Genomic DNA, 13,150 nt, shown 5'->3' with positions numbered 1-13,150 from the left:
TTCCATTAAAGTATAAAAAATCCCTGAGTTTCCGTTTTACCTGGTATGCGGATGCCCTTTGCTGTGGCGAAAACATTTCATCTAGTCAGCAATCACTCTCATTCGGTGATTCAGATTCAACTCTTAAAACATTTTAAGAGCGTACATAGCTTTCATAAATGCGTGTAAAGTTTGCAAAAAAAAAAAAAAAAAACACGCGCAAATGAAAAAAAAAAAAAACGAAAAGATGATCGAAAATAGCATAAGAAAAGGCTAAGTTTTCAATTAGAGCCGATTATTTCGAAAAATCAGGAAGAATAGCGAGCAACTCCTCGGTCTGCAATGCAGTGAGTTTGAAATAACACAGCTATACCTAAAAAAAGACAAACGGCGTAAGTCGAAAAGTCACTCCTCCAAAAGCACGTTGCAAACAAAACAAGCCCATGGCGGAAAACCGAGAGCATGTCGATGTAAATTCGTGGTTATGAACGGTCCAGTAATATATTAAAGCATATTTTTCAAACACTCAAATTTTCTTTTTTAAGTAAAAACTTAAAGTCAGCGAATTTATTTCCGTCCCGACCTTCGTCTCGGAAATTTTGTCCAAGACGGAAATCCGTCCTGAGACGGAAGGTCTTGCACCCATGCCTGGGATATTTTAGAATTATAGTTAGAGAAAAGCAGTTTTAGATGACAACCAGGATCCAGCTGATGTTCGGGGGAAAAGAGACAAGGCATTCTCTGGAAACTTGCCAAAATATAAGCTTTGAAAACGCAATTTTAGCCAACCTTCAATAATGTTAAAACGGGAGTTTTCGTAGGCTCACCCTCAGAAAATTTCGAAGTTGAAGCCAGAGTTTTGTTAATCTTTTACGTTGTTCACAAGAGGAGGAGGGCACTCCCTCAGAATAGATTTGAAGTTGTTACTTAAAATACTAAGATTTAGACAATCTTTTTTATTGTTTGAGGGAGGACAATATAGTTACCTTAAAAGTGGGTGACTATGGTACAGTTTTAGTACATTTCTGACTGTAATTACTCAACATTCATTCGAAAAAAAATGAAATTGCATTATTATTATAGTTTAGGACCTGGGCTTTCGATTCCGACCCTGAATAAATTTGAAACTTTACCCACACCCCCTCCAGAGCAGTTTTTCTTTGTACTATTCTCACCCTCTCATTGCGGGTGAGAAAGGTACAGCACATGTTTCAATGTTTTCATATAGGTTTTGGTGGTTTGTACCATACTCTACCTCTCTTATATTTTAACGGTAGATATACGTTACGTTGAAAATTGAACTTTAGAGAGTCAAGTACATCATAAAATTGAGATAAAACAAAGGGTTTATTTTCTTCATAAGTTTTGAAGATTGATACCAAATCTTATCTTCTTTTTCAGGCCACTGCCAAAATTTACCTTGCTTCAACATTGTTGAAACTTCAAACTCACTTGCATCTACACCCGTGATTTTTCCTGGGTACTTTTCCTCCATAATGTCGACTAATTACTGTACCACACTCACCCTCCAAATTGTAAACTTTACAAATTTGTAACTGTAGCAACATCAAAATATTTTATTTTTGAAAGAAAATTGGAAATCATATGGTGATCCGCTGCACCCCGTGATATGGGGTGAAATGGATCACTTTTTAAGATTAAATAAAAAATGTTATTATTCATGTAGAATAATTTCCGTTGGATAGTACTATTTCGGAGGAATGTAAAAATTTATATATTTTTTCCCAGATTTTTTCATGCTTTCGTTTGCGAGTAAATTTAAAAAAACCCAGGGGTAGAAGTGACCGACTTGTCACATATAGGACATTTTTCGCAAAAAATGTAGGACAAATATAGGACACATTATATGAATATTTTTGCTATGAAAAAAGAAATAATACATATCAAATATTATTTATTTATTCTTATCAATGATTTTGTTTAAAAAAAAACCTCAAATAAAATTATTCCTTACATCTGAAATGACTTTCCTGTAGTTGAAAGAATAATTTTTGGAAAAAACAGTGTACTTTATAGACGAAATAATTAAATAACATTGGAACAAAGAAAATTTTTACTTTTTCTTTCTCACTCATGATCCAAGTACTAATTCCACTGTTATTTAATTTTATATCTATACTGAACCCTTTAACACTTGTGTTAAGAACAAACAGAGCTTGAGAAGGATCCTCTTGATGTTTTTCAGAGTCTTCTTTATGCTTGAATGTTTTAGCATGCTGTCTCAATTGCGAAAATCCACTATTGCTTATGGGCACTGAACAGCTGCAAAAATGGCAAAAAGCTGTAAAATCATCTTTTCCTTTAGTGTACCATGCACCAAAATTTGTAGAATTAATGTCCTCCTGGTTCAAAAAAAAAAAAAAAAAAACAGAAATATAGGAAATCTAAGACATTTTTCAAAAATATAGGAAATATAGGATATATAGAACTACTTCGACCCCTGAAAACCTGAAAAAGTGATCCACTTCACCCCTTTTTATGGTAAGAATTAGTTCATTAAGATTTATTTCTGAAATTTTAAATGTTTTTATTGACACATATTAATGCAAGGTTTTCATAAATATGCACTATGCATAAAATAAAACACAATGTTTAAAGTTACAAAATGTTTCCAGAAATTAAACTTCAAAAATATATTTTTACCACTTGGCCAAGGTGTATCACACATAGTTATGAAATCAATTATACTATGTTCCATTTCAAGCACCGTAGTGGTTTTACCATGGATAACAGTAACACAAGGATTCTGATTGCCTTTCTCAAATGGCATCCCTCCAGAAAATGCAATAAATGAATCACTGAAAAAAAAAGTATTTTCACTTAGCTATAAAAAATATTTTAGCTGGAATTTCACAAACAAAATCAAGACAGATAATGGCATCTAAAATTCAAAAAAAATTATATTTTATTTGAATATAGTTTGTATATCATGTTAGTAAGTACTACATTACATTAGACTTCAATAGAACAGCACATATTTGTTTGTTTTTAAGTTCTATAGGTCGGAAATCATATATAATTAATTATATGTGAAAACAATCTATGACAATTTAAGAGAAGTCGTAACATCTACTGGCACTGAAAGACGCAAGTAGAAAACTTTCTAATGAAATACATTATTATGAGTTGTTTTATCAGTTTGGACTATCCAGGAACTGTAGAGTACTAAACAACCATTTAGAGCTTAAAGCTTCTGAAGAGCTCTGTTTAGTATAGAAGTATTTCTTTTATAATCATTGAAAAAGTAGCATCACATCTTTCACATATTTCAATTATTTTGCCCAATATGCAGTATAAACCTGATGGACTACTACTGGATTCACACTAGTAAGGAGTTTTCTTGGACTGCCATTTTAATACATGCAATAGTCGTATTTTGTGCACTGACATAAGCTACAAATTATTGCACGTATGCCTTTTTTAACAGGTTTGACAGCAATTTTTTTTTTTTATCTTTTAAAGATTTACTTATCCTGAAACGTTTTGCTGCTTCATTACGCAGTTATGAGGGGATTGGGAAGTGGAGGAAATACTTTTTTTAAGGCAGAAATTTGAAAACAAAATCAAAATAATGCACATATATTTTTATATGACTTAGAGGTATCAAAATTGATACAAATAAAAACAAAATTCATTCAAAGTTTATATAACACTTATATTTTTATAGCACTAAATACTTCAAAATAGCATAGAAAATATGTTGTCCAGTGGCAGATCATTATAATACAAGGGCAAAGCAAAAAGTCTCTGCACGCACTAGGAACAGCTTACCAGAAGAGGCGGTACTGAGCAAGGGGGTGGATAGCTTTAAGAAGGCTATTGTTCTTCATTGAGGAGTAATAAATTGATTAGGACCAGCCTAGCTGGGCCTAGAGCCTGTTGCTGGTCATCACATTTATATTTGTAGTCATTTTCTGTTTTAACTGAGAGAACTCAAAACACCCCCACTTTGATGTGATTCAAAATTGAGCTTCTTCCTTTCCCATAAAAGCAATAAGTATAAAGAACGAAATCGTGTTAAGAACAAACAGTTAGAAACAAAAGCATGACATTTATTAAATGTTTCAGCATATAAAAATTTGAAGAATTCCCAAAATATGAAACTTCAGTTGTTTAAAAATATTTATCAGTTATTTTTTTGAACATAGTCTAAAACATATTTTATATGGCAACTGAAATACAAATGGTTTTAAAAAATGTAGCCGTCCGTAATTTCACTACACTTGCCTTAGTTATTTTGGGAAATTTCAGTTATTGTGAGTTCTTGGTGCGACTTAAAATGTTAACAAATTTATGGTAATTGCTTTGGGACACCTTGGATTATGTTCCCCTTGCCTACTTTGCTTGAGTTTGACGAACCTCACCGGTCGACCAATGAGTAACCGGTTGCTAACCGCAGCGTTCTTGAGAGCTACCAGTTAACTGGTTGCTTCTGATGTCGTTTATGATCCTCACCGGTTGATCTACCGGCCAACTGCAACTTAAGCTGGTTGATTGGTTGAGAGAAAGTGACATTTTTGACCAATTACAAGTAATTTTCACCTGCGTGTTATTCGTCTGCGCCATGTCTGCGCAAGTAACCAGTGATCAACTGAAAGCGACTGATGAAGCATTGGTTTGTGAACAACTGGTTAGTAACTGCTGACGTCATTGCTGTCACGTGATTAACTAACCGGTCGCGCTCGTCGAACGTAAGCTTTGTAAAACTGTCTGTTACTAATTTTTGTCAATGAGATATTGTTGCCAAATACTGACATATTTTTGCTGACCATAAAATGCTAAACATTTTCATCTGAAATGTCTCCGAAATAAGTAGTAAAACTTGAAGAGTGTTTGAATTTGTGCACAAAGGCAAATTAATGGAAGTTTTTGTGCTGTTAATAGATTTGCCTAATTTAGTTAGCGAATTATTTTACAGTTTAACAAAAGTTTTAGAGATTTTTCTAAAGGTGATATTTTGGTTACGTGGTGAAAGCGGAAAAGTACTATTACATAATCTTTGGCTGCAAAAACAGCGCCAGTTGAAAATATTGCCTTACTTTATAATGGAATACTTGTAACTATCACTATGTTCTTATTTTGATGAAATTATATATATATATATATATATATATATATATATATATATATATATATATATATATATATATATATATATATATATATATATATATTTAGTAACTGATTTCCAATTGTATGTTTGATGCATAAACTTGTTTATAAGTAATAAACCTACAGAAATTTTGAAAAGACTCTTTCTCCCCAAATAAGAAAAAATAGGCTTTTTGCCTATATGTTAAATCCCAATGGGTGAAAATCCCTTATTTGATTGAGAAAAATTAATGTCATATTTAAAATCAGCGCACTCAATAGAATAAAAGTCACGGATTACCATACAATCACTTTTTTATGACCCGAATTTTGAACGCCTGTGTAATTTGAGGCAATCAACACTCTCTATTTTCTAACTTTGCCGAAATCAATTGTCTTTTCACTTAGTCCCGGTATCGATTATTGGCATAGATGAGGATAAAAATCCTAAGAAAGCAATAAATTTCATGCTTGTTCCAGAGAAGCCTTGATTCAAAATTTTCATTATGATTACTATTAATATTCGTGTTGTAAGGCAATGAATTTTGTAACAATGGGTTTTATATTTAATCATTTAATGGGGAAATTACATGAAATTTACTGTTTTCCATCATAACTTTTTTAAACTAAGTTTTCTAGGAATAAATTATAGCCTACGTTTTTCCCTGATAATGTAGCTATCTATGGTGAAAATATTTTTAAAATCGGACCAGTAATTTTGAAGCTTACCCTGGACATATTTACAGAAGTAGCCGTTTATGTATATAGCTCACTTTCAACTTCTAAAATAATTAGTAATTGATTTTGCTAAGTGTAATGAAGCTAGTTGTATAAGTTAAACACATTATCCAGATTGAAAAGTAACTTGACTACCTACTGTTCTTGACAAGAAATGGTGTTCTTCAATATTTTGCTTTTACAGCCAGAAACAACTGTTATCTGCTTTTGGTAAGTCATTGTACTTGGAAAAACTATAAGATACCTTCATCCAGAAGCACATCGAAAAACAGTTAATAATATTACACATAAATACATGCACTGAAAACATGCAATCAGGGTATCAATTAAAAGAGAATACCTTCCGCGGGCTGTTTTCCACTCCACTTTTGTAATAGAATGGCAAAGCTCAGGGCTTCCATCTTTAGAAGATTTGGCTGAGAAATAAAAAGCATATATTAACTAAGAAAATCAAATATGATTCATTCCCTGAAATAAAATTCTTCTCATAGTAAGGGAATGATTAAAAAAAAAAAAAAATGCAAGAGTGCTGTACCTAAATAAAATTTGTCACACTTACACTCATGAAATTCGGCATAAAGTAACCATAAAAATTACAAAATATGCAAGCTCAAGTTTTAGGTTATTTAGGGAATTTTCATAAATTATAAAAATACAAATGCTGCTTCTTTTTTATTTATCTTCTTTTTTTTTTAATTTGCTAATAAATTTTAACTTATTACCAGCAGTTTTGTGAGAGAAATTTTTAGTTATTTTAATGAATGACTAGCCAGAATGGCAAAATTATCCCGAAATCAGCAGCTTGTGCAACCACTTGTGTATGATCCCAGTATCAGAAACTTTTTATCCAGTCTGCGACATTATTTAGGGCAGTTAAAAATAATCTGCGGAATAAAAATAATAACGGAAGTTCACACACTTTGCTTTAAATTAGTGTACTTGTACACAAAACCTCTCCAATTCCTTACTTTTATTTTCATTCTACATATGAATGTTGATAAAATATGATGGCTCCCAAGTGTTATAAGGCACTTAAATTCCTTTTTACTAGGGAGTGTCTCCAAAACCTTGTACAAGCAATGAACAGTGTAGAAAATTTCAACCTGAAAAAGTACTGGAAGCAATACACAATTGCCTTTGCACTGCAAAACATAGGCACATCATTAGAAATCATGAAACCACAGACAACCAATGAAAGTTGGAAGAAACGTTGACCCAATATCGTAAAGGCTTTGCTCCTGAAGACATTCACCGTGAAGCAGTTCAAAAGGCGTAGGCAAAACATCTCGGTCGAGAAGGCTTCTCTGATGTGAAGGAAGAGGATATAAACGAGCTCATGGCAAAACTCTGTCAGGATACTGACCTAGCAGAATGAGTTAAATCTGTAAGTGAGGAAGAAAACGAAGATTAAGAACTTGAAAGGGAGCAGCCTGAACTGAATTTTGAAATCCTTAACCAAATGAGCACATATGCAAGAGAAATGCTAAAACTGTCAGAGACGCAAGATCAAAATATAATGCGTTTTATCACCTTTGCGAAAAACTAAGGCAACCAAAGATAACAACCTTTGTGATAAAGGTTTCTGATCCACCGAAAAAAACCCAGGATGATACTAAAAATGCCGAAGATAAACCATCACACTTTCATCTTTGTCCTCTTCTTCTGACAAGTTTCTTTATGGGCATGCCCTGTCAGAACACTGATAAGAGTCTGATTGCACTGCATAAACTACCATTTTCTTCATGTTTTAAAAATTATAATTAAGTTTACTATATCTACTGCTCTATACTATTATAATACTGTAATGTACTTAATGAAAGTACTAGCCTTCTTTTCTGCGGGAAAAAAATAATCTCATTGCTAGGTAGGATTTGAAGCTTGCCGGCATTCAGCCATGTTGGCTGACCAACATTGTTGTTTACATTCATAATAGTTGTGTTGAGTTGTTTAAGGCTGCTCATAGTTAGTTTTTCAAATTAAGAGATGAACTTTCAATGGAGGAAAATTACAAGACTCACATGCCAAATAGGTTGAAGTTAAAGTAAAGGTTTATGACATCATCGAAGAGGTGTGCTGATTGCCACCGAATAAATACACCTCAGGAAAAAAGATGGTTCGATCTCTCTCTCTTACCAATCACAGTGTTTTAGTCACTTCCTCCAGTGGCTGGGATATTTTGTTTCTGCCTGTAGAGGCATTTGCCTCATGAGGCCAATGCGGTGGGTGCATTTCTAGTCAAAATAGAATTTGAAGTCCTGGTGTTCTGATGTATAGTAGGTGAAGACTTTGCAAATCATTTTAAAATTTTATGGCCGGGTTAGCTATTTATACCCGGGGATCTGCTGGTGCTTGTCATAAGGTGGTCCGATGTCCGAATCCTGATGGATGTCTGCAAACGAGTGTTCCATGTTTGGTTAACGAGATGAATAGATGGGATTCAACTATCACCAACTGGAGAACCTGCAGTGGAGGTATGGTGTATTGAGGACTCTAACCGGTGATATATTTTTTGTACTTATTAAATGAGCAGCTGGCAGCTCATAGTTTGTGATATTTACTCTTGTTAAATTGTTTAAATGTTAATAAATTCTCATTGCCTTAAACTTTGCCTTTTTATCTCATCTCCAAATCTGACATACCATGACCTCTAACCTAGTTGGTCTTAACTTAGTTTATAGAATTAAATTGTAAAATTCTTCCTAACCAACCAACACTTAATGTAAGTACCCTACTGTTTTGTTTCATGTTCTCTCTCCTATTGATCATTGATTTTGTGCTTCATAATCATAATTTAAGTTAAATAATAACTCATTTTCTAAAATACAGTAAAAAGCCAGTTCTCTTTACAAGATACAGTGATATATAGTTAAGAAATGGGTTGAAACAATGGGGGGGGGGGTTACAAATGTCTAAAATAATTGGGTATTCTTCTAAAAAATTTCTGAACATACGTTGTTCCACAATGCGAAATTTTCACTTACGCGAGAGGTCTTGGAACGCTTCCCTCGTGTAAGTCGGGATCTGACTGTATCTCAAAACCTGTCTTTCTGGAATTTTTTTTCTGAACCCTCGGCATTCAAGATAAACAAGTTCAACTGTATACAGGGCATTTTGTTTTAACCAGCATTATTTTCGCAACCATTAGTCCTAGATATATACTTCCAATTGCAAAAATGTTCAAAATCAGATGCAGAATTAAGATATTGAAAGTTTGAAGTAAAAATAAGAATAAGTCAAAAAATACAAAATTTAATTTTTTATACGGGTCCCTATACCATGTCCCCTAACTTATATTTAGGGAAATAATCTCCATTGAAAAACAACTACAAAACAAAAAGTTTGAAATTAGTACAACCAATATTCATCAAGATATGAAACGCAGAGTTTTGTGACTTACACCAGTTTTCACTTGCCATCAATAACGCCTTTTGGAGGAAAATATAGCAGTTAACAGTGTTTAAAATTATACTTGTGGATAGAGCATGGTTGAGGTTTTGTCGTGTGTCTTTGCATATTATGGCAGAACATTTGCATTTATTTTTTAATATCAATGAAAAATATAAATACAGTTGGCTCTGTGTTTAACGAAGCTATATTCAACGAGGGCTTTTCATGGTCCCAGATGGTCCACTATAGTAGTGTTCCCACTAGGCCGTTTTTGAAGGGTGCAGCGCCCTGCCCTTTTCCACATCAGCAGAATGCCCCCTGCCCTTTTTTTAGATCTCAAAATGCGCCCGCCCTTTAAGAGAAATGAAAATTGCACCCTGTATTTTTACAAAGATGCCTCAAGTATCATTTGGACTGAAGTATCGTCGCAATTTTACTTGTCCAGCGATCGTCTGCAAAAACGCCCATTTCTTATCATTATTCCCAGAATTTCATCCTGAAAACAAATCCTGCTGAAAACGGCCCCATAAATAAAAGGGGAAGCAAACACCAAGGCTAAGAGGGGAAGGGGATGAGATTCTAGGAATTCTGACAGGCTTATCAGTAGGAAACAAAGGCATGTTCTTCCTTCTATTGAAGGTGAGTATTTGACAGAGTGTGGGAAGAGGTGTGGTTCTCTGAGAAGGAAGGGATCATTGTTTCATTCATCCCCATCCTTGATCTTCTGAGAATCAACAATAAGAGAGGGAATAGGACATTTTCCTAGCATTTCAGCCCTTTGTGTCCGTTTTTCGTTAGCGCGTGTAAATTAGGCTTAGTAATTTTAGCGTATTGCTAGTGATTGTGAAGCTAGCAATCTTTTCACATCTGTTTCGGTAAAATTAACTTTCTGATTGTTTCCTAAGCAGTATATAGTACAAAGCTTACAGAGCTAAAATACAAGGGTGTTTTTTTGCCTCTTGGATTTTTAACCCCTTCCCCATTTCAAAAAAAAAAAAAGCGCGTTTGAAATGGAAATATCGCTTTGCCAGGGAAATTTTCTGCTGCAAAATAATCTTTTTTTTTTGTTCCTTTGTGCTAAGTATTTTTATTATCTTTGAATATGATTCGTATAACAGATTATTTTAAAAACTTATTGACATAATTTTCACAAAAATTGTCTGAGATAAAAATCTTAGATTGGTCCAAGCTGCTTATTTTTGTTTTGCACCTTGCTACGACTGCATGTTTGAAGCACTACACCTAGTATTTTAACTATTCTGTTTGAAGTGTAATATATTTAAAAAGGAGAATTAACATTCATCACAGTTTTGATGTCTACTAAAAAGGCACAATGCACATAACTAGGCAGTTTTTTTTTAAGTAGAAAGGGGAGATCAGTAATTAAATATTGTTCTTGAATTGAAATTCAAAGGGTTTTGAAGTGCCTAGAATTTATAGGATAGGTAGTCATAAGGCTTGAAAAGTGTTGAAAAACACACAAAGCCAAGTTTCAGCATAATCTAAATGTTCCTATGGAGTGTGGAAAACATTTATTTGGGGGGGGGGGGCTAATAGTTTTCTAAAGGCAAATACATTTTCTATATGAAATAATGATATTTAATACTGAAGTCAGTGATGGTGGCGATCGGGGGGAGGGGGTCATAGTGCAGATTATGCTGTTTGAATTTTTGCAAGGTGTTTCAAGATGTTATTTCTCCTCTTTATATTTTTGGAGAAGGGGCGACTCAGTACTTTTTGAGGGGTGCATCATTGGTCTTGACTGGGGGAAACTGTGCTGAAAAAGTGCCCTTTTTAAAACAAAAAGTGCCCCTTTCAAAGACCAGCACCCTGCCCTTTTTTTTCTAGAGTGAACACTACACTATAGTATTAAAAGCATTCTATTTAAGGACGCTTTCTACTTAAGGACGATTTTTTGTGGTCCCCTGAAAGTCGTTAAACAGAGAGCCAACTGTACTTTGTTTTTCTTACTTTGACAACCTGTCATTCTTCTGAAAGGGCGGTAAGTTTCAATCTCATCTTTAGTATGGCCCCTTAAAGCTTTAAACTGGAATATCTCCCTGAGTTAAGGTTGCACAAATGTCAAGTTTTTTGTGTTAGTAATATCTTTCAATGAAGATTATTTCTTTAAATATAAGTTAGGGGTCCTGGGGCTCGTATAAAAAGTTAAATTTTGTATTTTTTGACTCATTTTTATTTTTGCTTCAAACTTTCAATATCTTAACTCTGCATTTGATTTTGAACTTTTTTGCAATTGGAAGTATACACCTAGGACTAACGGTTGTGAAAATAATGGTCTTGCAGGTTAAAACTGAACACCCTGTATATTTAGTTTTCACTAAACTTATCCTTCTAAATTTCCGGTTCAGTTTGAAATTTTTCTTTTCAGTTTTATATCAGAAAAAATGTTTGCTTGGTTTACAGGTTACAGACTAGTAATAAAACGAATATGGGATATGTTATGAGACCCCCCCCCCCCCAGGTAAAAAAGCATGTCATAGCTTAGTTTCTACTTAAATATTTTTTGATAGCTTCTGAAAACAAATAACCCTATCTACATTATTGTTTCCTTAAAGCACTGATATTATGTCACACTTTATGGAAAGGAAACAAATGATTACTGTTTAAAAATTAAAATATAAGTGGCTTTTGCAAATATTTTTCCAAACTTTTTTATGAATATTACTTAAAATATGAAAATTTTAACAATACTCAGTAATTAAAAGCTATCAATAACCAATTCTTTGCATAAAAACTTTCTATGCAAGATAACAGTATGGATGTTTTTCACCTCAATAATAGGGAAAAAGACATAAAATAATAAAGTGATCCACAAAATAAAAGTATGATAACAAACTACATGATTTCAGAATCTTAGTTGCCAGAGAAGGATTATATTAATTACACAACAGGGAAGAAAATCGAGATAGGTATTGGCATACCATGAGGATACATAACTGATTCCGGCTTGACCGAATTTCTAATGTTCCATGTTCTAATACTTCCATCACTATAGCTAGCCATAAATTGTCTTCCTTCATGATGCCAAGAAGCACTTTTTAAAGTCTAAAAATAACAAAAAAATTTAAACAAAGGGGAAAACAAACAAATACACAAATATTAGTATGATAATATTTGCAAAAACCCTTTGACAGGGCTTTTATAGTGAAATTAATTTAAAAAATATAGTCAATACTTTAAAAGACAATACATTACATAAAATTGTTACACTATAACTGTACCTATAATAAGTACATTAAACTGACAGCTTCTCTTCTCAAAATATTTTATAATATGCTAAATTTAGGGCCAATATATATATATATATATATATATATATATATATATATATATATATATATATATATTAATTTGTGTGTATATTTAAATTTACGTACATATGAAGACCAACAAAAATTTTAAACTCTTAGGAGCCATGAAAATGTTTTAGCCGCCAAAAAAATTATTTCTCAGAGTTTATAGGAAAATTCAATATAATTTGGCTGCTGAAAGATTTGTTTTGAAAGATATAGGGGAGACTGGGGATAGTTGGCGAACTTTTTTAAATTTATTTTTTTAAAGATTGTAAATAAAGTAGAAATTTTTTCTTTTTATTGCTTGGATAATCTGTATGGTATCAGCAATTCAATGTTACTCTATAATGCACGTACTGGAGCTTAGACAATCTCTTTTAGTTCATAGTAAAATTTTTTGGTCTTTTGACCATATTTATTGAATCCTCCACAACTGATGAGCTCTGGATTCATACTTTGTCTTTTCCTATTAAATAGTTGCTTGCAATTTTCCTTTTTCTCATCATTATTTTTTGCATAAATTGCTTAATGTTTGTTATTTGGCTTGCATATTTCTTATATTTACTTGGCTTGTTTGTTTTGCTGTGTTGCGCGTCTATGGGCTTTTGGTGTGGTCTTTT

General features: G+C 33.0%; 1 protein-coding gene across 1 annotated transcript in view; it reads right to left on the bottom strand.

The window, feature by feature from the left end:
* Positions 1–13,150, bottom strand: part of LOC129218040 (syntaxin-binding protein 5-like) — a 215,511-nt gene that overhangs the window by 121,944 nt on the left and 80,417 nt on the right. The window contains exons 8-10 of the mRNA XM_054852219.1: positions 12,159–12,282; positions 6,170–6,245; positions 2,644–2,798 (exon numbers count right to left, since the gene is read on the bottom strand). Coding sequence (XP_054708194.1) covers positions 2,644–2,798; positions 6,170–6,245; positions 12,159–12,282 — 355 coding nt within the window. The remainder of the gene's footprint in view (positions 1–2,643; positions 2,799–6,169; positions 6,246–12,158; positions 12,283–13,150) is intronic.

This window comes from Uloborus diversus, chromosome 3 (assembly GCF_026930045.1).
Source record: "Uloborus diversus isolate 005 chromosome 3, Udiv.v.3.1, whole genome shotgun sequence".
NCBI classification, from domain to species: Eukaryota; Metazoa; Arthropoda; class Arachnida; order Araneae; family Uloboridae; genus Uloborus; species Uloborus diversus.
This window is presented reverse-complemented; position numbering and strand designations above follow the sequence as displayed.